The 26302-nt window shown below is 47.0% G+C and overlaps 2 protein-coding genes across 5 annotated transcripts; both read right to left on the reverse strand.

Moving 5' to 3' along the window:
- Window positions 1-682: 682 nt before the first annotated feature.
- CETP (cholesteryl ester transfer protein) lies at window positions 683-12204 on the reverse strand. Of its 3 annotated transcripts, none has more exons than XM_068955703.1 (16): window positions 11934-12196; window positions 10628-10742; window positions 9576-9710; window positions 8811-8881; window positions 7575-7662; window positions 7347-7416; window positions 6668-6728; window positions 5919-6010; window positions 5424-5603; window positions 4608-4658; window positions 4094-4261; window positions 2462-2529; window positions 2298-2340; window positions 2140-2209; window positions 1726-1811; window positions 683-1632 (listed from the first exon to the last, which is right to left on the reverse strand). In XM_068955703.1, the coding sequence occupies exons 1-16, from the start codon at window positions 12160-12162 to the stop codon at window positions 1552-1554; spliced, it is 1608 nt and encodes a 535-aa protein (XP_068811804.1). In that variant the 5' UTR covers window positions 12163-12196; the 3' UTR covers window positions 683-1551. The 3 variants fall into 3 exon arrangements, with proteins under 3 accessions (XP_068811804.1, XP_068811805.1, XP_068811806.1); XM_068955704.1 differs by having other exon boundaries at window positions 698-1145; window positions 11934-12200; XM_068955705.1 differs by lacking the exons at window positions 683-1632; window positions 1726-1811; window positions 2140-2209; window positions 2298-2340 and adding an exon at window positions 3059-3189 and having other exon boundaries at window positions 11934-12204.
- A 5101-nt stretch (window positions 12205-17305) lies between these two features.
- On the reverse strand, window positions 17306-26109 carry HERPUD1 (homocysteine inducible ER protein with ubiquitin like domain 1). 2 transcript variants are annotated; one of them, XM_068955556.1, is made up of 8 exons: window positions 25855-26109; window positions 24247-24324; window positions 24076-24150; window positions 22793-22914; window positions 22301-22423; window positions 21280-21627; window positions 19806-19911; window positions 17306-18905 (listed from the first exon to the last, which is right to left on the reverse strand). In XM_068955556.1, the coding sequence occupies exons 1-8, from the start codon at window positions 25984-25986 to the stop codon at window positions 18735-18737; spliced, it is 1155 nt and encodes a 384-aa protein (XP_068811657.1). In that variant the 5' UTR covers window positions 25987-26109; the 3' UTR covers window positions 17306-18734. The 2 variants fall into 2 exon arrangements, with proteins under 2 accessions (XP_068811657.1, XP_068811658.1); XM_068955557.1 differs by having other exon boundaries at window positions 24076-24147; window positions 25855-26070.
- Between the last annotated feature and the right edge of the window lie 193 nt (window positions 26110-26302).

The raw sequence follows: 26302 nt of genomic DNA on the forward strand, positions 1-26302 counted from the left end.
CCGCTAAGCAGCCGGCGAGGGTGGGCGAAGCAGGTGGGGCCGGGGGCAAGGTAGGTGGGAGGATGCCCCCCGGCGCGGGCTTCTTCTCGGCCACCGCTCGCAGCAGCGCCAGGCCACCCCTCCCGCGTCGTTGGGCTGCTGCGGCGTCGCGGACGGGGCTGGCTGAGGCACGCAGCGCCAGCCAGCGCGGGAGCGCGACTGCCGCCTTGGGCTGCCGGAGAGCCAACTGCAACGTGGGCACGCGCGTCAGCGGGCAGATTTGTGTGCACGTACGATAGGCGTCAATGTAAGGAGGCAGATGCGTCTGTAGAGTTCCCGGCTTCCTCCTCCAAGCCAGGCTGGGCAGCGGCTTCCCCTAACCTCAGCCCTGCGGCCACGGAAGCAATGTCAAAACCCACCGTTGCGTGAAACAAGGAAGTGCCGGGGAGCCCTGGGGCCTCTGACGATAGGGATAAGAGAGGAGCGGGCGAGAGGGCCCTGGTTCAGCCCCACCAAGAGGACACCCATGGTGCCGTGGAGGAAGCGAGCCGCGGAGCCTCGGGAAACCGAGGACCCTGGCGCCATCCTGCTCGCTGAGCTCTTGGGGGGAGCCTCACCTTCAATATTGCTTCATAGGGGAGGATAACATCATCCTCTGCCTTTACTATTGTGCAGTCATAAAATTCTTCAACGCAGATCGTGTTGGTTTAGTTTTCTTCCAAATGAAAAGTTTAATTTAAAAAAAAAGAGGCGAGAGCAAAAATTGGTACAGGAAAATAACTGAGCTGCTTCAGATAAATTAATGCATTGCAGGAGGAAGGAACAGGATCCTGCTGTCTACTGTAGATAGTTGTAGTCTCTCTTATAATCTGTTCCTTATCATTTTTATTGCTTAAGTTTGCTCCCAGTGTCTCAACAACATGAATGCAACAATGTGCCTAGAGCTCTACATAGTGTTTCGGGCTCTGTAAAGAAAGTACTGAGGACATGAGAGCTCTCCATTCTTATACTGCGGTGCTAATTTATGTCCCATTCACTTTCTTCTACCGTACTTGAGTCTTTCAGCATTGCTGCTTCTGAGCTTACTTGGAGTTTGATAATGTCATTCGAGTTGCTTAAGTCTGTCAAAATCAGGAACCTCTTGCTACATCCTAATGAGGCTCTTGCTGGAAACAAAATGCAGGTTCAGAATAAAGAGGTGCTACGTTTCCAAACTGTAACGACAGAGATGCCAGATGATGGGCAAAGCCTTGCTGGCTCCCGTGAGTGCTGGCCCAGGGCCAACACACTTCAAGAATTCAACCCTTGCCCCTAAGCACACAAGTCCTGCCAAGATCCTGAAACAGGAGACTGTGTAGAGATGCAGACTAAGGCATCTCTGCAGAGGAAAGGCTCAGTGGAGATACAGTTGCACAGAAGCTGGAGCATTTCTCAGGAGAAGGAAAGAAAATTCAGCTTCGCTTTTAATGTCTGGGAATGGCTGGAAGCTGATTTATATCAGCTTGGCTTTCAGTTGGTTCACACACAAGCTTTCTCTTTGTACAGGAGTTCCCACACTCCTGTATGAAGAGATCAGTTATACAATGTTTTCTCAAGAAAATCAAGAAGCAAATGGTCCGGGAAGCTAAAGTCAAGTTGTACAATTAGATATCCCTAAAAACGGGGAGGAGAAAAAGAGTATTATTTTAGCTTATACCACACTCCAACAAGGGCTTTGAAAGCCAGGTATTTTTGAACTCTGCTTACCTTTCTTGTGATGATCTCAGGACTTCTGATTTCAAACAGATTAAGCCCTTTGCTGTTCATCAGTGAAGTTAAAGTCAGTTCGATGCCTACAGAACCAGTAAAACCATGCAGTTGCAGGTATAGCCTTCCTGGCTTGATGTTCCTCATGTACTGTGACCCACCTGCCCACGGCCAAAAGTTAATTGTACCCCAACGCCCCTTAACCTTCAGCCTGACGGGAAACTCACTCGTACCAACCATTTACAAAGGGTTCCCATTTCCCAAGTGAATCTAGCAGAAATCCCCACCAGTAATGTGAGATTCCCCTTAGCTGCAAGGGTTATTGCTCTGTTTTTTTCAGTGCTTAGGATTAAGGAGAACTGCTGTTAGACACTTTATTGAGTACTTTGGCACTTCTATAAAGGGAAAACTCACTTGAAATCACTTCTGGGATCCCGGTGACCAAAATCATTTTCTGCAGGAAGTTTCTCATGGATTTGTCATTCTGAAAGCCAGAAAAAAAAAAATACATAAAGGTTTTACAGGCATAGTTTAGCAACAAATGGCCTAGAGAACGCATGTTAAGGACTTACCCTGCTTGGATCGGCTGTGCATTTAAAGGCTTTAAATTCTGTCCTGAAGAGAAGGAAGAAGAGGGGGAAAGCAGGTCAATAAGGGCTGCAGAAATCTTTTCCCTGTTGTTCTCAGACATGGGCTAAAAGGAGCAGTGAAACGCTCAAGAGATCCCAGTACCAACCTGGAGTCCAAAGGGTGCAAAATTAGTTTCTTTTCCGCATAGGCAGCTTGGATAGTGACCGTGATTTCCTGCACAGAAATGAACCGCATAGTTTAAACATAGCTCACCTTGCCTTATAGCAGGACTTACATTTGGAAATTCTGGTTTATTTGCTACGACCGAATGTTCAGCATCTCTCTGGCTTCACCGCCAGATACTGTCAGCATTTTCCTTCTGCATTTGCATGCAAAAATGCTCCCTGATGCTCCACAGCCCCAGCCTATGGGGCACTAGACACTGGCTTAATCTGAGAAGCCCCATATGTAAGTAACCACTCTGAGGATTCATACTGAAAGAAAGCATTAGAAGGTCCCTCGACCATCCTTGTCACACTCCACAGAACTGATGTTTTGCCATTTTACTGAGTCCTGTGCAAGGAAAGAAGTGGTTACTGAGGGTGCTGTTTTGCAATGTCCATCTCAAGCTGAAGGGTCATCAGACCGATGGGGGAAAGTCTACCCCCAGGGTTTCCAGGGCTACCACAGGCAATCTTGTCACAGCCAAATTAAAAAAGAACAGCCTGTTGCCATTTACAGCCAAATTAAAAAAGAAACAAACCTCTGAGTCCTGGCCATTTATGCTTATTCCCTCCTTTTTGTCTGTATGCAAATGTTTGTTAGAAAGGAGCATTCTGTTATCCAATTGCAGGTCATCACCAGGGCTTTGGCAGGCCAGGAGCAGACCACATCCTGCGAACCACCATTTCGGGGACCTCTGGTTAGGGTCTTCCACAGCCCTACTCAAAGCTGTCTCAAGCACACAAAAACCGGCTCTGCCTATTTCCCCCAAATACCCTGCTAACTCATCTCATTGTGACACCTGCAGAGAACGGGAGGGAATATTCTTAGTAACAGCCATGCGGGAGACTGAAACTTAACCCTTTAAAAAAGTTGCAGTCTATCCCCAGGCAAGGATTTGCTTCCGTGCAGTGCTTAGTGCCTACAGCAGCTCATAATTACAGGGCTGGATAAACATATTGCCTTCTTGTGAGGTTACCCACCACCGCAAGGCTGTTGGCATTTCTTTTTGCTGCCTTCTTAGATTCAGTATACAGCAAAGTACTTGGTTTGGGGTAAACTGCAGTGAACTTCTATACAGGGACACACAGAGGAAAAGGTTGTATTTTGAGTCTCTATTTCTTTAGAGCTATATCTTCATTTCAGAGAGAACCACCCTCTAAGTGGGGATCAGAGATAGAATTTGGGGACATGGAGTTTTCAAAATTAATACATTCCCTCAGTGTCGCTGTTCTCTCCTGAAATACTGCAGTTAAAGGAGTTTCTTTCCCCTTGTATCGAGACAGGTTCGTGGAGGCTCACCAGAGCTTTCTGGTGTTGCAGTTACCACCTTGCACACCAGTGATGTGCTGGCCTAGTACAGTAACCTACATCTCCTATCATCATTCCCAGCCCTAAATATCAGGGAAAGATGGGAGCATTAAAAGGATCTGGCGTTCTCCACTTCCCATAGCTCAGCAGCCATCCCCTTTTCGAAAGGCTCCCAGCTGTTAATGTCCCTGAGCACCAGGAGTGGTCTAGACTCAGGACAGGGCCTGTCCCAAGATCTTTGCAGCCAGGAGAAGCAAGAACTGACCTTCTCCATATACAGAGCCACCAGGGGCTCTTTCCCCGGGGGAAAGATGCTGATCTCCACAGCTACCACAGACTTCACGACTGTCCCTTCGGGCTGGACAGAGATCTGGGGACGGGTGAGACTCCACACCTTGGCCACAGAATCATTGTAGGAAGTGCCTTGAAAAATCTGGTTCAAATAAAGAGCAACAGAGGAGCCAGGCTTTTGCCATATCTCATCTCAGTTTCATGCCAACTTGCCGCGCAATTGCATCCCCTTTATAGTACCCAGTTACTCCTCCAGCTCTCACAGGCCCTAGCTGGGCTTCAGGGAAGCTGTGCCTACATGAAGGCTGGAGAAACCCTCCCTGCAAAGCACAACAGTTCCTCCATCAGCCCCTGGACTGAAGCAGGTTTTACCACTCCAGACTCTTGAGGCAGGAAGGGAAGGACATGAGATGTTATAATGCAACACAGAATCAATTTGGAAAGTTCTTTGTTCCACATGAAGAGCTTTGAAGAGGACCAAAAGTTACCATCTGCACCGCCTTCCGCTGGGTCTCTGTCTCTTCGATTTCAAACAGGGCCTTCAGAAGCAAATCAAAAATAGATTTTAGAAAAACAAAAGAAAAACAAAACAGATTTTAGAAAAACACATAGTCATGGTTAGTGTGAATCCAGCAGGTTGGATGGGCCAAAACATGAATGTGTGGCCTGCAGCCAGTTCAGAGGCATGGCTGGATTCCTCCTGAATTCACCTTTCCACCTCAGCACCTTCACGGAAAAATCAGGCTACTTTACAACTCAGTAGACAAATTTTCTATCAGCTAACATTATCCCACAAAGATAACCAAGTCAGAGAGCATAATACACCAGCTTATCTTCTCCGACATTTGCCCCCCAGACTGGAGAAACTCCTGTATTTAGACGGGAAGTAAGCATCACTCCCTCTGACTGACACACCACTAGGAGGAGATGCACAATGTGCTCTGAAAACCCACCGGGACCAAGTCACCCAAATTCCCACTGCCAGGAACAGTTGGCAAGGTGATCGTCAGCCACAGAACAAACTCTCTCCTTTGCTCTCCCGTACGCTCTGGGACTCAGAGGAGCAAATATTTTGGCCTGGTATTACTATCAAGCCGTTCCGACCCAAAATTACCTGGTTGCACATACTTGCTAAGAAAGTACCAATTTTCTGGCCAGGATCACATGTAGTATCTGACTCCAGATTTCTGTCTTCTACAGACAGGAGCTCTCACAAAAAAACAGTATTTAGAGAATTTTTGCCCTCTCCGTAAAATGTGAGGTAATATACCAGCAGAGAAGGAACCACCCCTCAAAAAAGTCACCTGCAACTTCTCCCCAAAGATGGTCAACGTCAGGCGTTCATCTAAGAAAGCTGCCGAAGCCAGAGAGTTGAGGATGTGCTCGGACAGCCAGAAGTAGAGCATTCGGGATTCGGACAGCAGAGTTGGGGAGAAAAGAGAGTCACTGAAGACATCAGAGTAGTTCTCGTACCGGACAAGGCCCTTTGAAGGAGAGCAAGTGTGTTGACAACGACAAGCATTAGGGAGATGGGACAAAATAACAATACTTGGGTTTTCTGCTTGTCACTTCAGGGCAAAGGGCTGGCTGGCTGGATTCAGAGCAGAGAGCAAGTGGCTCAGCTGGTCAGAAGGCTGGGATCGGACAGCTCAGCCAGGCTCAGCTGCCCACCTTGCAGACTTACCTTTGGCTGGGCGCAGACACGCCACATGGTGGCAAGGAGCCAGCCCTTCCCAGCCTTCCCAACCAATATTGCAGGCAGAAGACCTTTGGTCTCTGAGCAGCCTGGGTTACTTTACCTTGTGATGTGTTTCTAGGTAATTTGCTTTTATTAAAGGAACCGATGCAAGGGAGATATCAAGTTTGATATCTTCATCCTGGACAAAATTTGCTGCAGGAAGAAAACAAACCAAAAAAACCCTCACCTTAAATATGATGGTAAGCAGAGCTTGCGACATTTGCTTTTAAGACTTGCTGCAGAGCACTAATGAAGGTGACCCAGCAGTTATAAAAGGAGCATGCAGAAGCACAGGACTGGGGGTCCAGGACGTTTGGGTACTAGTCCTGATCTTGCCTCTGCAATTCAGTTTCCCCGGTTGGGAAAGAGGGATAATTACTCTTAGTTTTACATTCCTGTCCTTTTCCCTGATATTTGGGACTGCGAATTGGGGGAAAATCTTTGGCAGGCAGATACAGATGTTTCAATATCTCAACCATAATGCTTCACTGCACGCTCACGTTCTGGCTAACAACCATCAGTCCTTCTGCAGCTATCCTGCTCCTCTGGTCACTACATAACAAAGGAGAAATATCTTATGAACTGAAATGTGTCTTTCAGTCAGTGCAACCACTCTTAAAAATCAACCTGAAGCAGACAATTCAAAGTGTAAGATTGCAAAGGTGTGTTTTGCTGCTGCCTCAGGGCTTGGGATCCCAGACATGTTTTCAAAGGACTTTTTGATGGATATGGTTACTGCCCTGCTGGTGCCTGGCTAAAACATTATAAGCTGCATGTAGAAAAGGAAAGCAGAAAGACAAGAATATTTACCTGCTAGGTCATGTATAAAATTTGCCAGCATCTGAGCAAGAAAATTGATTTCCTCACAAACCTACAAGAGGAAAGAAGAGAAAAACGTGGCGGGAAGGAGGGAGATTTTGGGTTGTGCCATGCCAATATCTGGGCTCTGCTCAGTCTCATGAGCGACAATCTCACATTGGCATAACTCCACTGATTTCACTTAAGCACCTACTTCAGGAGTGCTTAAAATCTATTGCCTGAGGGACCTGGCTGCAGGTTGGGCAGCACCACACCAGTACTGTGCTCCAGCACTTGACCCTCCAAATCCCACATCTGGTAGAGGGAGGTTTGGGGGGCCACAAAGCTGGCCTGGGAATTGGCACAGCTGAGGGACAGGGACATGGCCACCTTCACTGGTGTCACACGCGCCAAGGAGGGGATCTTCAGACAGGAGAAGTAGAGCTGGGCCATGCGGGGAGATCTGCTGGAGCTGTCAGTCTGAAGCCAGAGCCATTGGAGATCCCAGCATCAGCGCAGCCTCCCAACTTATTGGAGTTTTTGTTTGTTTGTTTATTTGTTTTTGTGGATTCTTCTCATTTGTGATATTTTTTGCAAACCCAAAAGTGCGGGCATATATGAGCAGAGCGCGGAGGAGCTAGCAGCGTACAAACCAACCTTTGCTTCATCCACAGGTGGTGACTGATCTTACCTCGCTCTTGAGAACAAGCTTCAAAGTAAAGGCAATGAAATCTGTGAAGAGCTGCTTCAGCCAGCCCGGCCTGCGCGAGATGGAGCACGGTGAGAGAGACGCCCGGCAGAGCCCACGGCGGGCGACCCTTGGGCCAGAGCGCTTGGGACCCTGCCGCCCTGCAGCTCTGCAAGCTAAGCCCTAAAATTAAGCCGGGGGTGAAGTGGGGGGGGGGGGGGACAGACTTACTCCTTGTCCCCTTGGAGGTGAAGCGCCAGCTTGTGGAAAGTCAGGTAGCAATCCGAGGCATCAGCAGCCACCTGGTCCTCCTGGCACACTGCATAGGACAGAAAAAAGAAAAAGCAAGCAGTGACAGCCGATTTGCTCCTTAGATGAGGATGAGGAGCTGGAGCTGGAGCAGGGCTTCGCTGGAGCGGGGCCAGCCAGGGCTCCCTGCCTGGGGGTTTCACCACCGAGCCACATGAAGGACACTGCGGGCATCAAGCATGTGTGTTTGGAGAGGTGCTGCACTTGGCCCAGAACCACAAGTCCCTGTGAAGGTTTCCAAAAGACTCAGGACAGTCGAAGTCGGGGCAGGCAGGACTGCTTTACACCTGGATGCAGAGTTTCTGCTTGCAGCGCCCCGAGTCCAGCAAAGCTAGTCTACGGAGCACCTCTCTCCACGCTTCAGATACCTCTCAGCTTCACTAGCTGCTGTCATCAGTGACTTGGTTGTGCCCTAAAGTCACCTGGAAAATCTGGGCAGTAGCATACAGCCCACGAGCCAGAGTGGGTAGAGAATTAAGTCATATTGCAGAGAGCTTGGAAATGGTAATATATTGTCACTGAGAGCTTCGTGCTACTATCCCATTGGGAGCTCTCCAGAGGTTGGAAAATGTATTTGGAGGCAAATAGGATAAACCACCTCCCTCTCACCCCGTCAGGGAGGGTGGAGGAACGCAGCTGGCTTCTGACCCTTTTGGTCTAAGCCGTGAGCTATTGACCTTCCCAAGGAAGACGCTTCATTTGCCATAGCACACCTCAGGCCTGACCTGGAGATAGCCAAAAAAGCAGACTGTAAGGATGTTCAAACCTCCATTTAGTTCACTCTTTTGAGAACTTCCCAAATTTTTTTTCAAGTCATCCTGCACTGAAAGAGATAAAAGCCAGTCCCAAAGGTAGGACAGAAGGCTGGGCAGTTCTTTGTGTAAATCGGCATTATCTTGCTACAATGATTTGTACCAGCTTCCTCTGCTTGGTCTGTTAAAGCAGAGGAAGCTCTACCAGCTCTTCAAGGACCAGGTTGTCTCTTGCCCTGGGGGCATGGAAGAGCACAGGGCCATCTCTGGATGCCATCCGATCACCACGGAGGAGAGCGGGGCCAGCACCGGCTTCCCCGCTCCCAGTCATGGCACATCCTGCTGCCTTGGAGGAAGCCCACGTGCAGAGCACCTAAGCAGCTAGTGGCCCCCAGCTCTTACTTACTCAGTTTAATGTTTATCTGGAGATCAATTGAAGACTCGATTTCAAAATCGACTGAATGAAAAAGCTGCAAACTGCAACGGAAGAACAGAAAATGTTCAGCAACCACACATCCCCGTGACGGGAGCAGGTCTCCTTGACTGGGCGCCAGCAGCGGGCTGGGTTTTCTAACACTGTTGGCAGCAGTCCTTGCACGATGCTGTACAAAATGCCAGTGTGCTGCAGCCCAGCACAAAACCTCTGGCTTCAAACCATTGCAAACCATTGCCATAGCAGCACTTAGGAGAATGGGAGCATTAAGCCCGTTTTTTTTTTCACGCCCAGATCTTTGCCCCTTGGACAAAAAGGGCACGGGACCGTTGCCCCAAACCCGCTCCTTTCTGGCGGTAGTTCTGAAGGGTGGTGGGCTTCAGGGTCTCCAGGAGGCAGCTCTCCCGGAGGGAGGGGCTTTGCCACAAACCCACCACAGTATCCTCCTTCCCCGCCCCAGCTAGCTCAGGGAGGGCAGTACTGGGCAGGAGACTAGCAGGAGAAAATTGGGGAGAAGCAACAAAGGTGGTGGGAGAAAGCCAACTGCAGATTTTGCCCTTCTCGCCTCCTCGTGCGACCAAAAGCAATAAGAGGCAGCGTGAGGAGGCTAAGCAGCATTGCTATATAGAGCCTGAACGATGCAAGATTTTAAGCAGCTCTGCCCCAAGAGCTATCAGAGAGGGAACCTGCAGTTCATACAGGAGCAGTGAAGCAAGCAGGCGGTTCCTGGGTACTTACAACCACACCCCAGCGTAGCCGTAGTTCAGGGTCCCTTTGAAGACAGCTGTCACATTTTTAATGGCGATGTCAATGGCATCATTTTCCTTGAGCTCCACCTCACTCTGCTCGATGGACAAGTTGTTGACCTGGATGCTGGAAAGAACAAGAACCCAGCGCGTCCCCACCCCCGGGGCTGTTCGTAGTGCAGGGCCCCCAGTTGCGGCAGATGCGTTCACTCTCGAGCACATGGCGTTTCCAAAGGGGCCTGTGCCTCCCCTGGAAAGTGCTTGGGCAGCTTTGCAAACTAGAGGGGCTGAGCACAACGGCCAGACTGCTTTCGCTCAGCCTCGTGCACTGCCCCCTGCAAACCGAGGTCCTCTCCATTCCTGCAATGTTTCAACAGGAGCACAGGGATTGCTTGAAACGTCCTGAAAGACGTATAGAGCCATGTGCTATGGAAAAAGCCAGGTTTTATTGCAGTGCTCTTTTGCAGTAGGAAACCCCTCCTATATTTGCATCACTACACATGTTTTCCCCTAATAACAGTCCGGTTAGTAACAGAGCAAAACGCAGCCTCGTTTACCACAAAATGTTTACAAGTGAAGTCATGCTATAACGAGTGGTTTTGTCAGTGCCAGGCTGCGTCCCATCTTTGCACTGAATAAGCCACTGGCACCATCTATCGGCGAACGGACCATCAGGAGAGCTCAGAAAGCTCTTTACAGCCCCCATGGACAGAGCTTTCCACTGCAATTTTCAGAGGTCTGCTCTACCACGTTGTTCTTTGCTGTCTCCCCTGGAAGAGGAACAGCTCCTAAATAACATGTCAGCAACCTAAATCTTGCAATGCAAATTATTTGTCTGAAAGGCATAGACTAAATCTTGCCACGCAAATTATTTGTCTGAACAGCGTAAGTTGGAAAGGGCATTTGCCCTGGCAGAGCTTGCCCTTTGCTTTAAACAGGAATTACTGCACCGAAGCTTCCTCCCAGGCAGGTTTCTGTTCCCCTCGGTCAGCCTTCACCTCCCACAGTGCGGAAAGGAGCCCAGAAGCGCGCAGCGACACTCACTTTGTCAGCCCATAGGCCACCTTGCCGAGGAACCGCACAGACCTTTCGCCGGTGACGTTTGGGAATTTGGCATTTCTGAACGCCGCTTGAATGACCTGCGCTGTTTCCTGGTTTACTGTACGTGGAAGAAAAGGACAAAGATAACAAACTGCAATCTTTCCTAGTTACAAAGTTGGTCCACGTGCTGCGTTAAAGCACTACGGAAGAGCTTTATCGACCATCAGACTTAAGGAAGCACTAGAAGTAGCATCGTAGTAAATAGAAAAAAAAAAAAAAAGCCATAACTTCAGCAGCAGTGCACGTGGCTCGACAGTCACAAATAAGCCATTTCCCAGGGAATCAAGCTCTGCTTTCCCACACCTGACCTGCACTTTAGGGGCAGATTTTGGAAAGGTCCAGGCCATGCCTGTCCTTCCACTACACAAGCTGTTGACTTTACCCCAGTGCTTTGCTACAGCAGACTCCCAACAAGCTGAGTGATGCTGAGAGCAGGAGAGATCTGACTCCAAGGAGATCCTGGATTCATCGAATCCGATGGTCCCTGATAGCAGCAAGTAATACCATTTGCCCCCTCTCTGGAAAGAGAGCCAGGGAAATGAGAGAGCCTGCAAATCACCCAAACTGCAGTCAACTGTTGGTTCTCTAAAGAAAAGCCTCTGGAACCGAGGTTTCTGTACCCATTAGTCTAAAGTTATTCAGCCTGTTCCAGCCTCAACTTCAGGAACATCTCAGGCAAAGTATGAACTTTGTACAGGAACATTTCCATCGAGAAATACCCACTCTCCGTTTGGCCCAGCATCCTTCTCCGCAGGTACCACCAGCAGAGGGGATGGGACAGAGCCATTTCTGCTCACCCGTTGCCGAAGCACTAGTTATTCCCCCCCCAACCTCCACTGCAGAGCCCCAAACCCTTGCAAAAAAACTGCGGGCAAAGGAGAAACACCACTTCTCCACCTCTGCAGCTGGATGCCGAGAGGTGAGATTGCAGCAAGGAACCGAACATTTTCTCGCTTGCGCTGGTTCTTCCATCACTCCAGCCCCCCAGGAGCAGCTTTGCTAAACACTTGTTGAAGGACAAGCATTGGGTGCAGTTTTCCAGCTCCTTTCAGAAGCTGTGGCTGTTCAGGTCATACAGGTGCCCATGGTTTAACCTGTGCTCCCACGCAGATGTTAATACATCTCACTAGAAAAATCATTTCTACAAGAGCTGCAGGAAGCAAGGAACATCCTCACCTGGCTGATCTTCCATCACTCGTTTCTCCTGCTAGGGAGGGAAGAAAAACAGCCCAGTATAGCAGGGACTTACACAGCAATGCCGCGGGCTTCGTCATCCTGCAGACGATCCCTGTGACGCTGTAAGGTAACGGCCCAAATTCGCAGGCTGCTGTCGTGCGCACAAGCGCTAGCAAGATCCCGAAGGTCCCCAGCCTCATCATGCCAGCCCAGAGTATCCTTGGCTGGAGCAGAGCGGAGACAAGATCGACTGATCCTTGGCTGTGGCAAAGGCTGCTTTCACACCGCCAAGCAGAGCTCATTCAGAGCAGGACATGACCTGCTTCCTCTAGTTATCAAAACTCATCACACGTTTCCTAATCTTCCTATAGTTTCCTTAACCCTCTTCAAGTCACACGCTGCCTTCCTCCCACAGCAGGCGCTTGGTTGCAGGATATAGGTCTCCTGCCAAGGCCACTCTGACACGGGAGAGCTGCATCGGTGCTGGCGGAGAAGGTGGGTGCAGAGATTGGAGGGGGAAAAACTAGAGGGAGCAGCCTCCAACTTTGCCCATAGCAAGTTCATCAGCTGCTCTTAGCAGAGAAATTTCTATGTTATAGGGGTGATTGTGTTTTCCTGCAGTAACTTCTCTGCAAAGCCCTGTTTAAAGGTCCCAGCCTGCTTTATTAACTACTACCCCCACCCCTGCTTTTAGGTACGTGGCAGGGAAACTGAGGCATTATCCCAGGAAGAGGGGCCCAGGGGGACCCTCCGGCTGCTGCCACGTGAGCCACATCTCCCACCTCCCTGGAGAGGACCGTGACTACAGGACTGTCGCTCCCATCACCCTGGGGGGCTCTCAGCCTCTCCACTTGATGGTGGCTGTTTTGGGGACCAATTGCCCAGTTTCCCACCTTCCAAACGAGGAGGAACCTGCCGAGCCAGAGCTTTTCTCATTTGCTATTTAGAAAATATTTATTTAGAAAATATTTGAAACAAGTTCAAATCCACTCCTCATGCACCCACAGCTGCCCTGCACCCACAACACAGTGCTGGGGCCCATCACAAAATAAGCTCCAGGACAAAACAGACCCAGGTTATTTCAGCAACCAAGGGGGAGCCAGGATCCACTTTACCCCTGCGACCAAGGGAGAGGAAAGCGCGAGATCTTCGCGATGCTCGGGGAGCCCGCTCGGCCGCCTGAGAGCGGCGGGCCTGCCGAGCCAGGCAGGGTACCAGCCTGCCCCCTGCCCAGCCCTGGGCTTGCTGGAGCTCAGAGTTTGCCCCGCGCGGGGCGAGCGCACTTCCTCCAGGCAGCCCCGGCGCCTGGCGGCCCCCACCCTGCCACATTGTTTTCTTCCCAAGTTGAGAAAGTGAACGGCCTTGGGTACCCCGGCGGGAGGCACTTGCGGTCACTGACCCGCCAGGGGAAACCGAGCATCTGGAGCCTTCCTCCAGGCTCTGCCAGGGGAACGGCGTGGGGGCCCAGGGCAGGCTCCCCGCTGCAAGCGGCGCCGGGCTGGCCCATCCCGCGTTACAAATCAACAGCCACTTGTTGGGAACGTTTATAGAAGGAAGCAGCGCACAACATGCCCCCAAGACCTCTATCCATCCCAGCTGCGCCAGCTCCTACGCAGCTACCTGGAGCCATTGTTACAGCCCCGCAGCGTCCTTACTGTCCTGGCAGCCCTGACACCTGGAGAGGGGAAACATCTTCACAGGGAAGCTGCAAAGGGCACAAACCTGTTGTTCCGCTGGGCTGTTACAAAGGGACCTGAGCTCCCGGTCCCCTTAAGCATTTAATTTAAATAGGCTTTAACGAATGCAAGCCTTCTGCTGGCTTTGGTTTCTGTCCTTTGGCTCATGTCTCTCACGCATCTAGTCCTTCCACAGGCAGAAGAGGGATGTTAGAGCAGTGGCCAAAGTCTGGGGAAGGCCTAGCTCTACAGCGAGAAGGCGAGGAGGCTCAAGCAAGGAAGCCGCTCCACAGAGGCTGATGTCAGATAGCTGTCTGTAAAATTAAGCTGCCAGTAAAATTAAATGAGCGCAGGACCCAACAGGCCAGAGTCGCTCTTTGCCTGGGGCAGAAATTCATGCCAGCGCGAAGGAAAGGGGAAACCAGGGCATTCTGATATGGGGGCATCTGGCACTGGTGTCTAAGGTTCAGCAGGGGCAGAAGAGCGAGGAGCAGATCCCGTGCACTGCTGCAAGTACACCCAGCACTTTTGCAGCGCCCTCCCGGGCCAGCTCCCATGCTCCTTCACCACTTCAGATGCTTCCTCTAACAGACAGCCTGGAAAAGCAGGAAAGAGAGGGGACTCGCGGGCATCGACCTCCAGCAGGAATGGGAAAGTCAGCGACTTTCCGACTACAGTAGCAAAAGCATCTGGAGTGCAGAGGTGCAGGGGGCATCCTTGCCCTTAAGTAACCAGCTGGAGGAGGCTGCAACAGCAGGGACGCAGTAGCGAGCCCTCCCGCTCGGTGCAAGCCAGGCTGCGCTAGCAGGAGTCAGGGCACTTGCCTCCCTGGCCTCCTTGCCTTTTTTTGCTGAAAAGTAACACAGTTTAAGCAGAGCTGCTTGCAAGTAGCTTCTCCGCTGCATTGAATGAGACATGGGCACGCGCGAGAGGGTGGTGCGGGAACACTGAGTGAGGAAATAATGTTATTTTGCCATTTAAAAATCCAAAGAGAGGTTAATTCCCAGCTTGAAGTTGTGACCATGACAGGTTTTCATATTAGGCAGCAATTAAACCTACAAACTCCTGTTTATGATCACAAGGTTTTAAAAGGTAATAAATATCACTTTAGAAGCAAATAATCCATGACTTTAACAACAGAAAGAAATCTCAAGTATGTCTTTCACAAACTTGCCCTGAAACCAAACTGACATCTTCCCTCCCAGCATCACCAGAGACCCAGAATAGCTAGCAGGTCATAGCCCCAAGTCAGCCTAGGGTTTTCACAGGTGCAACTGCTGAAGCCCAGTAAGAGAGCAGCCAGTTGCATCTCTGTGCAGCACTCACTGCACTGCCAAACCCAGACTGAAAAAGCATCAATACAACTATTGCTGCTGACACAAGCAGCTCTGGGTGGTTCTTTGCTAGGCAGCACATGCCAGTGAGGAAGCCAACATAAAACATGCATGGAAGAAACATCTTCCAGTGGCTACCGTTTGCCCAACGCTCCTTGGCAGGCAACTGAGAATTAACCAGTCTCAGGCTTTTCACCATGAGCTTGTGATGCTGGCCAAAGAGCAGGCCTAGTGTTTTACCCTCAGGATATCACTCAATTTGATATTCAAACAAAACTAAACACTAGCAGAAGTCTCAAGTCTGAACGTAACAGCTCTGCAAATCCCACTCTGTCCTCTCATGTACCAAACAGCTACAAACAGATTGCAGTCACAAGGTGAAAGACTAAAGCAAGGTTGCAACACTTTGCTGCAAGAATGCACAGCTGTTCCAATGTCCCCAGCCGCAGAGGACTGAGGGGAGAATAACGTATGGGCACAAGCACAATAACTCTCTGCAGAGAAGGGGAAATTAGGCCCCTCCAAAGTTTGTGCTGAGCAGCAACCTCAGGCTCATTTTGTGTTCTCTGTCAGTTGAGGACAGAAGAAATCCATGGCAATAAACAGGACCTCAACAACTCTTCAAATAAATGATCTTTTAGATATATCTACAGTGAGAAGACAAAAGCCCGAGATAAGGCATACTGTTCTTTTCTCTCTTGACCTGTTTGCCAGCAAGGACAAGGATCTGCTCACAATCGGGGGAAGCAGCCAGAGGCTTTCAGAAAACAAAGCAGTAGAGAAGCTGGTTTTATTCCACCGCTCGCTTTGCCGCCCTGTGGCCGGTCACAACCTATACACCAGGTTGGTTTCAGCAGTGAGCTGGACAGCACACTGATGTCTGAACAAATACATCAGTTGCAGTAGCGTTCACACCACAAGCATGAAGATACGACATAGCAGGAGGATCACTCAGTTTAAACTTTGTGCCCTAAGCCAAACCATTTCTCCCTTTCCAGCTTTCTAAGCCTGTAACCCCAAAGTTGCAGAAAAACTGGTTTAGAAAGGGCCTCAAGAAGTCACCTGCCTGCTTCTGCTGTCCCAGCACAGGATCACATTATTCCTTACTATTGTTTATTCTGTTTCCTGAAAACTTCTCACACTGCAAGTTGCCGATGTTCACTTTTTACTCATGTCTAATAACCTCAATTCCCTTGACTAATTTAAGGCTGGTGTCAAGTGCCTCACCCACAGCTGACATGCAGGTTATCCCCTTCTTTGCAATATTCACCTATTTGAATATTTCCACCACCCTTTCTCTAAGCTAAGCAGCCTCAGCTCCTTCCATCATCTCACACCAGCCACATTTCCACACCTCAGTCATCCCAGCTTTCTAGCTCAGCCATAATAAGAGCAGTGCCAACTGCCGCAGAAGCTGAAGGCTTAAGGTTTATTAGAGTAGAGTAACATCAGTTAGAGCTACACTCCCACTCAGCGTAGTATCAGTTGGACACGTTCAGTCTGGGCCACTAACCCACAGACTCCTGGGACAGACGCTCCCATGTTGCTCTTCAGCTACTGGTGTTCTTATCCGGGTGTAGCACTTTGCAGTTGCCCTCGTTAAATTATGTAGTGCTTACTTCCATGCAATTTGTCCAGTGCTCTGTGGACCTGCAGTCATCACAAGTTCCCTCCACCCCAATGGCAAACAAATGCATACATGTCACTAAGCCATTTAGAAAATATTCTAAGGCCCAGGAGCCTCATTCCATCCTTCCAATGACATTAACTACTTTGATCCAAAAATGGCTGGAAACAACACTCTGCCCAGTTTCACATGGTGCAAGGGTTACAAAAAAACCTCACAAAAAAAATGAAACTGCTCTTTTACTCCTACATCTCTGATAACTCTTCAGATAAATGTTTCACAGCAGGTAATGCAGCAGTTGATTCTTGTTATCTAAGCAACTACTAAAAAAGTTTCTTACTGCCAAAAAATACCCTCTTCAACTGACATGCCTGAGCCCTAGAGTCACGAGATTTAGGCACTTTGCTGAGGCACCCAAATTATGACTAGACCAACCCTGTAGAGAAATCCATCATTTTCAAAATGCAATACTGAACACAGGTGGGCTAAACAGCTGCAGCAAGAAGGGAGAGTGGATACAACCTCAGAGCATCCTCAAAGGCTTGTTCACTCTGGGTACTTTCCACATAAGTAACAATTCACTAGCTCTGAAACTACTTCATTGAAAGTATTTATAGAAGACTATTACTAAATTTTTATCACCTTGCCTGCCTTCCCTCCTATTCCCCCCCCCGCCTTCCTCCCTCCAAAAACAGTTTCCAGCAAATTGAAAATATGGCAAAAAAGTACTTCTTGGCAACAGGTTCAAAAACAGGAGCTGTTGGCTTCGAACAATGAGTTATCATTAAAAAAAGCTGACTACAGCAGGTAACACTGACAAACCATGTTTAATGTCGGTCTAATCCGAAATGGCAAGATCAGGCATTACAGATTAAGCAGTTAAAATTGATTGTACACAAACTCATGCACAATAGTTAGCAGTTTTACCATCTATCTGCAAGCAGTACTAAGGAAAAGTGGTGCGAGAGTTTCTTGACTATTGTCCCTAGACACAGCATGTTTGAAGATAAATTTAATCCCTGAGCTAAGATAATGCATTGCAAAGCCACCAGAAGTCACACACTACACCAAAGGGATCAAATTCCAAGCTTTCCAAATACCTGTGGAATTCCTTGCTTCAAGAACGTCCACAACCTTTGTGCCTACAGCTATTGTTTGCTCATGGAAAGCCATCCAAGGCACTTAAAATACTAAAGGCTGCTGAAGAATATATTCAGGTAAAAGGTTTAAATATTTGCAAGCATCCTTTTCAACTCACATTGCAGCTCACTTATAATTTTTCCACCAAAAACAAGTCAAGAGTACTACCTGTGCAAAGCACAGGCTATTTCCAAATTGTTGTTGAGTGCATGCAAGTACTAAATGCCTGCAAGTTTTATTGAAGGCCTTAACTTTATTAGAAATGAAAGGCAACACAATGAAAAACTACTAACAAATTGCTCCAGAGTGGAAATGCATCTAAGGTGAACACAGAACTTCAGATGGTTTTAATTTTATAACCAAAATCAGTGAAAGAAATCTGTATGAAATAAATTCTTGATATCTAGAATTGAGTGCATTTATTTTTCTCCCATGATTTGGGAGTAGAAAAGATAGACCTTGATTTTAAAGTATCTGAATTTGACAACCGGAAGTTTAACCTGTAACTCAGCTGACCCACAGATAATCGCTTATCAAGAGGTCACTGTCTTCCATTTCTCTGCTTTATCAAACAAGGAACTTGCACTGTATGTCTTTCATGGAAAAATATTTACACAGAAAATTTAAGATTAAGTGCTGTTATTGAAGCAATTTAATAAATCCTCCCTAAAAAAGTCTGCTAATGCATATCTAGCAATTTATTGTTTTGAGATACTACACTCAGTGTAATTTAAATAGCATTTGAAACATTCCAACAGGAATCAGATTGTACTGGAAGAAGCAATCTGCTTCTCTTACATTTCTGTACACACCTGCCTAGAGCCTGTGCATTAAATGCACAGGTTTACAATGCCAAGCTTCTACATAGGAACCTATTACACTACAGAATGAAGTTCTTTGGAATGAAGACAAGCACAGCACATCTCGGTCTCTATGCTGTAATGACTTAAAGGTTTTTTGCAGCTCCGTTTGCTTGGTCAATGCAAGCCAGAGAAAACGCCTTCTATTTTCACTCATATTTTGGAGTCGGAATTTGATTTAATCAGGTAGATTAAAACTTGCTGAAGCTTCAGACAAGTAGACTCGTGTCAAATCAGTTAGTTACGGACTCCTCTAGGCCCTTCTGGAAGGAGAGATGCAAAAAAAGTCTTGAAAAAAAGCCATGCTGTGCTCATAAACGAAGGGCTGGCCTGCTGGTATTCTAGTAAAAGTTGTCCCTCCTCAGAAGAGGCCGCTGATTCATCTACTCCGCCTGCATTTTCTTCTTGCTGAAATAAAGGATATTTGGTAAGTGAATACTATCTTTAAAAATGCTGTTTGACACCTGATTAACATGTTGTTACTCTTACAGAATATAAAAGGCATACTTCTGTACCAAAATATCATCCCTGCACAACCACATAGCTAGAAGAGCAAGCTGCACACTATTGTAGCTGCTTTATTCATGGTGCATATTCAAGAACACCGTGTTTAGGACAAATACCTACAGCAAGAAAGCAGTGACACATGAGACCAGAACAAGTGAACATTTACACGTTTACAACCATCTTTAAATAACATCCACTGACATGAACCAGAAGGGTCAACTTAAAGTGAATTACTCAAGATTGCTTATACGTTCAAGTAAATCCTGTCACTACATTAGTCTAAACATTTTCTTCAGTTATAGAATCTCTTCAGCTTGTGATAAAATTACTCTCTGCTACTGCAACAGGTACGAGCCTACCCCTACCTACTGCAAATACCTGCATTTTCCACAGTCGCATAAAAATCTGATGAGTCTGCTACAAGTTCTACTACAAAGGTACCCTATTCTAATCAAGACTCGTGGCATAAAGTGCCAGAGTTGCATATTTATGGAGAATTAGCAGAATTAAGATCTAAATCCCAACCACTTCCCATCAAATGACAAAGACTGTCAGTTCCTTAGAAATCTTTGGGAGGACATACTAATGGACAAACTACAAGGTAACATCTAGCCTGAAATATTTTCTAGAACAGAGGAATTAACCATGCCAAAGGAGGATGTAGGCTGGCAATTATTCCACCATGGAAAAGAGCTTCTGATAAAAATTTAGAGTTTTACTTTTCGCTTCTAGCTGTAATTAACAAACTGAAAATAAAACTTCACAGGATTTGACGTTCATGGTTTAAAAACAAGACAATACCTGTAAATTATTGTTCTGATCCTGGTTTACAGCAGCTTGAGGAGGAACATTGTTTGGGAAGGGATGAACTGGCCTTCGTCTAAATGGAAGCCATCCAACATGATGCCTAGGAAAGCCAATAGATTTATTAATACTGATGAAACTCTTGCCTGTTACAACAAGACAATTCAAGTAACATCTGACTGCTCAAAGAATTACAAACTGCAAGTTTAACATATTAAGATCTAGTCTGCCCTGACCTATGAAGACGCTGGAGGAAGTACTTTCAAAGCTATTGAAAAAAAAAAAACACTATTTTTTCAAAGCTGCTTCTATTAAAAAAGAAGCTATGAGGTAGAATGAATATCTGCTAGCATTCAAAGTAACAGGTATAAAGCTGAATGCAGTGCTGCTTAATCATGATCCTAAGGCTGCTGGAGCATGCTGCTATAGGTATGAGGAGAGCTTGGAGTTCGCTTTAAGCCAAGTGTTACGCACAGCCCTGGGTAACTTTGCTACACTCACCCTAGGAAAGCTGTACAACAAACAACTTAAGACTGGTACTGTCCCACAAACACATAACAGGCCATATAGAGCTGCTTAGGAAATCAGTGTCTCTGCAGTACCTGCATCTTGTAACTTTAAACAATTTACATTTTGGGTTAAGTTTAACAGTAATAGTCAAAGTGTAAGGACTACCAATGAAGCAAATAAACTTCCCAAACTTTATGCAGGCTTTGCAGAGTGAAAAGCTGAATGTTTGAACTGTTCCATAGTATCAACTTCTAGACCTACCAACAGCAATTCAAAGGGCAGTATCACTTGTTTCACCAACAGCAATTCAAAGGGCAGTATCACTTAATTCCAAGAATTTAAGAGGAGACAGATTATCTTTCATGGACAAAGGATCCCAAATGTACCCGCTGAGGGCCTGTCATCTTTAACTGAACTAAGAGATGGCCCAAGTTTTTCCTTATAGGAAGACTTAAGCAACTCAGGACACTTGTATCCAGTTTAGTTTTGTCTGCTCCCCAGAGAGGCAACACACAGCAGAAAGAGCCATGTGGTTACATGACTTACAGATAAGGCATGAAATTCTTTCAGACAGACCTCATGCAACTGTTCCCAAACAGGAAAGTGTTACTTACATTTGAACCTACATGTCTGTCTGCTCTACACTATAGAGTTATTAGGGATTTACACTGAGCTACTTTGGTTTCAAACAGTTCTCTAAAGAATGCCAGAATAAGCTTTAACATGACAAAGTGTAACATACCATCCACTATCACACACTTTATCCAATCCAGGAGTAGGCTATAGTTATATTTTTAATGCTAAACACTGAGTTAAAGCACTCCTTTTATCCTGGTGTAACTTTGCTGTGTATAAGAGTCATATGAAACTCAAATACAAGAAAGCTCAACACTGTACAGAGGTTAATATTTCCATGAAGTGCTTCCAAATATAATACTAAGTATTAGTATCATACACTTACAGATACATCAAAACAGTGCCACCCATAACCAGGATAAATCTGCTGACGCTAGAGTAGAAATAGATGATGTTGACAAAGACATAGAACAGTGTTGCTGAGTAGAGCCAGTCCAACCAATCTCGATTGCCACCATCCTCCTCTTCCTCCATGAGCGGACCCCCTTGGGCATTCATTCGTAGGTTTTGGTTGGCCACTGGGTTAACCTGCGGAGCAACGTTCTGGTTTCCAGGCCGATTTTGTGCAGGAAACTGGTCTGGGAGAGGAGCCGGTGATGTCACTGGTGCCACTGGTATCTCCTGAGAACGCTGTGCATGGGATGGGTCAGCAGATGCAGCAGTAGAAGCCAAGCTGAAAACCAGAGAAAAGCACAGAATAAAGCGTGGTCAAATGCTTTTGCATCTGATGCTGGTATTAAAAAACTGCTCAATTTGTTAGAAGTATAAAACTAGAGTAACATTATATACGCAATTATAAATCATCAAGTTCAGCAACTAGAGCAGTGTACAAGATGGAAGTTGGTTCTTCCTACAACAATAATTGAGTGATGACAAGCAAGTCAACCCATGCCACAGTTGCACCTTCAGTTTTAAGAATAGCTTCAATACTTGGTAGAAGCTTTCCAGATACCTTTAGATTGCTCTGAAAGCATTTTTACAATCCTTGTCACCGGTAAAGCTAAGGATTTACTTTCAGTGGCCTAGAGCTGCTTTAATTGGACAGAAAAAGATAAGGCTCATCAGCAGGATTTAATTTATTTTGCAGTCACCTGCCTTCCCATTGAAAAAGGGCAATATCTACAAATTCCTAGACTCAAAGCCACTGGCCTAGAGAGCGAGCCAAACACCAAGTAACAGTTAGAGACACATGACACGTTTCCACACCAGACGATGCAAGGTGCAAAAAATTGTGTATGCCAACTGAGTTTCATCAAAAGAGAGAAAGAGCTGCCATGAGTTTTCCATGTCCTTATATTACAGTTTCTACTGTCTGCTGGTAGAGTTTTTTTTAAAAGAAAACTTACTATTGCATGTAATATTGTCTTGCATAAATCTGCTGAAACCACGACATCTGAAGCATGCTGTAAGTTGTGTAAGCAGAAAACCCAGGAGCCACACTTTGGAAAGGATGCTGAGTTGTTTCAAGCCTTGTTCAAAATTTAAACATAATACAATTGTTAATAAATCAGTTTCCCAGTTTGTCCTGTATTTATTACAGGGCACATGCAAATAGCTTCTGCCATCTTACACATGCCAAAAAAAATTAATTCTTATTTTTAGGGCATTAACAAAAGCAACTCTACTCACATGACTAAAGGGAAGATTTTCAACTAGCAGAGCAAATCATTTCCCTTTAGCTTGTTCAGCGTCCACTAAAGCTTACAGATCCTCATCACCCTTGGTCTATATGCCATTGGCTTAGCATAAAACAAATGACATAAAACATCAATCTGAAGGGACTTTTGGATGCCAGCCCTTCTAAGAACTTTATTGACATAGGCAACAAGCATATTTACCTGGTACCGGCTTCCACTGAAGACTGGTTGTCAGAAGAGCCCCTCCGTCTTTCACCATTTGAGGAAGACACAGAAGGTTCTTGACTAGCTTCTGGCAATACCTTGGGTTGACCAGTTTTAATCTGGGGAACAACAATGCAGTTAGTGAGGACTTGCTCAGAATACTAAGAAAGCAAAAAAGGTCACACCACACTGAACATACTTCAGTTTTAGAAGTTCATACAGTTTGTCCTGCAGCACCTCTCCTCTAGGTGCTGTCACAGTTCTAACACTGCTCTAAATCACCATCCCACCAGCAACTCCATCAACATTTTAAAGCTCCTTAAAAGCTACTTGCATATAAAAATGACTTGATTTTACTCTTTTCATTTTCAGGATTTCTAGGTATGTATTTCATAATTCTGTCACATATATAATCAGGTCCTGTCTGGTTATAAGAATGCAATTGGAAAAAAATACAGGGAACTGCACTCAAAACAGTTTGGCTTGTTAGCCCTGAAGTGTTTATACTTGCATATATACACTGCTGTATAGAGGCACTAAGTCAAGAGCTGCTGTGCTAATGTACCTGTACTATATTCAGACCAGAGCTGTTTCACATCTGGCAAACTCCAAACATAAATAGACTAAATTCAAATCACCTGTAATGGACAATCAAAGTGTACCTTTAAATATGCTAACCCACTCTTGGAAGTAAAATACATCTTTGGCCATTTAGTATCTATTGCACTTTACACCAGTAAGTACTCAGTTCAAGTACTAACGCTTATCTTTAGCTTCCTCTCTACTGACTTTCCAAGTCATTAATGAGAGCAGTTAAAATGCCTTCAACTAATAGTTGTCTTTCTACCTCAAACTGATGTGGGGTCAGAAGTCCTTTTCTGTCCTAAACAGCTATGTCTTCTGCACACAAGCACAGCTTTTCCATCCAAAAGAGCTGGGCATATGACAGGTCATATGCTATTTAACAAAACTGAATTTACCAGATATAGACTTTGCCTAGCTGTAAAATACAGCTAGGTTGAAAGTTTTGATGTTTCTCAACAGATTCCATTAGAATCTTTACTTATGAGCCATAAATGAATTTGTATAGAACTTATTCAAAAACATTTTCACACCCCTAACTAGTAGAACTATCACCAGAAGGAATACTGTTATTACTGTACTACTGCAAGAAAAGTCTACAGCATCAGTGAGCTTTAAAACAGTCATTACATACTTTCCATTCTTCAGATAGTCAGAAGCTCAAGATTCAGAGTAGCACGTTAAGTCAGTATGACTACCTTTGCATCAGTTTCTTGTGCGATCACAGGAGTCTTGAGGTTGTATACCAAATGAAGAGCATGCAATTCCTCCTGCTAAAACATAAGCGAGGGCACGTTAAAAAGTAATTGTTGCACCTTGCTTGACATATAAGCACTACATAACCTTTTTTTTTGTTTGTTTGTTTTTACCTTCAGCAGCAACTCTCTCAGATAATGATGGTCAAGCAGCAGCTTCCCAGAGTAAATCAATCTTTGGTCCTCTTCAGGCTTTGAGGGAAGACAGAATATGGTGGTTACCTATTCTGGCAAGTGCACGCAAACATTAGACATTTGCATTACGCATAAAACTGATTAATATGCATCTGTCCATTTGACCATGAATCATACAATTGTAAGTACCTTGCACATTAAGTTGCAGAAGGAATTGTGCACATCCAAGAATTTGGCTAATACGATTAGAGCAGTTGATTACTGAAGTGCAAAATGCCTAGCACTGAGATCTAAACCAGCAGGAGGATAAAAAAACATTCTGTTGGCAAAGGACTTGCAGTCTTTTGTCAGGACTGTAAAAGAGTTGACATGTAGCTTCCTAGAAGCAGAGGTTTGCAGCACTGTCTAATCTGAGCAGCACTGAAGGTGTTACCAAATAAATCTGTTATACCCCCTGAGATGAATCTGAGCAGCTGTTCACCTAAAATCCTCCTACTGCTGCATAACAGTTAGTGAGAACACACTAATCTTGTTTCTGGGCAATCACATAAGTCCACACACAGCTTATTAGAGCTTTCATAGATGCTAGTAAGTCATGTCTCAAGCAGCTGCTAAAAAAGTTCACACAAGTGATGCAATACAGTTAGAACCTGTGTCAGCATCCAGAAGCTGAGTGAGGTGGCTTGCTTCCACTAAACTTAGTCATCGAGAGGCAAAAGCACATATCCTCCAGTGAGAACATTTTGTACATGAAACTTATGCCAACTGCCCATCAGGTGAAACAAAGAACAGCACTACATGCTTACTGAACTTTCCTGAGGTCAATCCACAAGATCTTGCGACTTAAAGCAATTCCAACTGCTGCATTTAAAGTTTCAAACAACTCTGCAAAGTCTGCTACTGAGCTATAAATATTCAGCTGCTGTCTTCAAGGTCTTCTGCTTTACAGTGTAAGAGCTTTTAAATGCTGTGCCTATTAAACCAAAAAGGTGTCTCAGTCCACTGGCTACACCCAAGATATTTCATGCAATTTCATAGATGCTGTTTGACAGGAAACCTTGCAGATGCACAGTTTTCACCTAAACAGTAAGATTTATTGACCCCGCCCATCATTCAGACCAAGTTCTCCCAACAAAAGCAGAAAAGTTTCCAACCATACGCTGTGAACACTTCTAAAGCACACTCAGTACCCTCTCAGGCAAAGTTAATATTTAACAGCGGTTAAACAAGAAACCGAATCAACTCCCAAAATAACTCCCAGCAGAGCCCGAACAAGTTTCACATCTATATTTATCAGCAAACCAGAGGCAACGGATGCGAGGCGGTGCAGGACCCCCTCCCCCGGACCGCCTGCAGAAGCGGGCGCTGGAAGCGCTCCCCGCCCCTCTGATTTTCTGTTTTAGAGTCTCGCTAAGAGCGTGCGTCACTCGGCCGAACGGCGGCGGCCCCGGAAGGCTCGCCGGGCCGCTCCGGCCGCCGGGGGCCGGGGCTCGCAGCCGCCCCACCGCGGCGGCGGGAAGCGGCTCGCGCACGGCGCCGAGGCCGTTAAACCGGGGCGGGGGGGGGGGGGGGGCGGCGGCGGCTCACCGGCGCATCGGGTATGAGGCGGCGCAGCTCAGCCTTGAGGCGCCGCACGGTCCAGGCGGGCTCGGCGCGGAGCCGCAGGTCGGGGTGTCGCTGCGTGGGGCTCTTGACCAGCAGCGCCAGGGTCTCCTCCATGGCAGGCGGGCGGGCGGGCGAGCGGCCTCCCGTCACCGAGGCGCCGGGCCTTTATAGCGCCTCGGTCACGCCCCGGCCCGCTCCGCCGCCCGGCCGCGCTGGCTGGAGTTGATTGGCTGCGGCGGGAGACGAGGCTGCCACGTGGGCCAATGGGAAGGAGAGCCGGGCGGAGCGCGGCAGGCGGGCGGCGGCAGGGGGCAGCGGGCGGGGCGCGTGATTGGGCGGCGCCCGGGGGGCCTCCGGGGCGCTGCCGGGGCGCGGGGGTCGCCGGGGGTTACCATGGGGACGGGGCCTCGGCCCGGGCCGGGTCACCGAG

The sequence above is a fragment of the Struthio camelus genome, chromosome 10, assembly GCF_040807025.1.
Source record: "Struthio camelus isolate bStrCam1 chromosome 10, bStrCam1.hap1, whole genome shotgun sequence".
NCBI lineage: Eukaryota > Metazoa > Chordata > Aves > Struthioniformes > Struthionidae > Struthio > Struthio camelus.

Bases quoted from the DNA above. Each gene is read 5' to 3' on its own strand.
- CETP (XM_068955703.1), bottom strand. From the start codon at position 12,162: ATGAGCTCTGCTTGGCGGTGTGAAAGCAGCCTTTGCCACAGCCAAGGA. The intron at 7,663-8,810 runs GTAAGTAAGAGC...TGTCCTATGCAG, and splicing joins CCAGATAAACATTAAACTGA to TGTGCCAGGAGGACCAGGTG. The intron at 2,341-2,461 runs GTTGGTACTGGG...CCTTCTCTTCAG, and splicing joins TTGCACCCTTTGGACTCCAG to GACAGAATTTAAAGCCTTTA.
- HERPUD1 (XM_068955556.1), bottom strand. From the start codon at position 25,986: ATGGAGGAGACCCTGGCGCTGCTGGTCAAGAGCCCCACGCAGCGACAC. The intron at 24,151-24,246 runs GTAAAAACAAAC...CTTATGTTTTAG, and splicing joins TGAGAGAGTTGCTGCTGAAG to CAGGAGGAATTGCATGCTCT. The intron at 22,915-24,075 runs GTAGTCATACTG...GTTGTTCCCCAG, and splicing joins CACAAGAAACTGATGCAAAG to ATTAAAACTGGTCAACCCAA.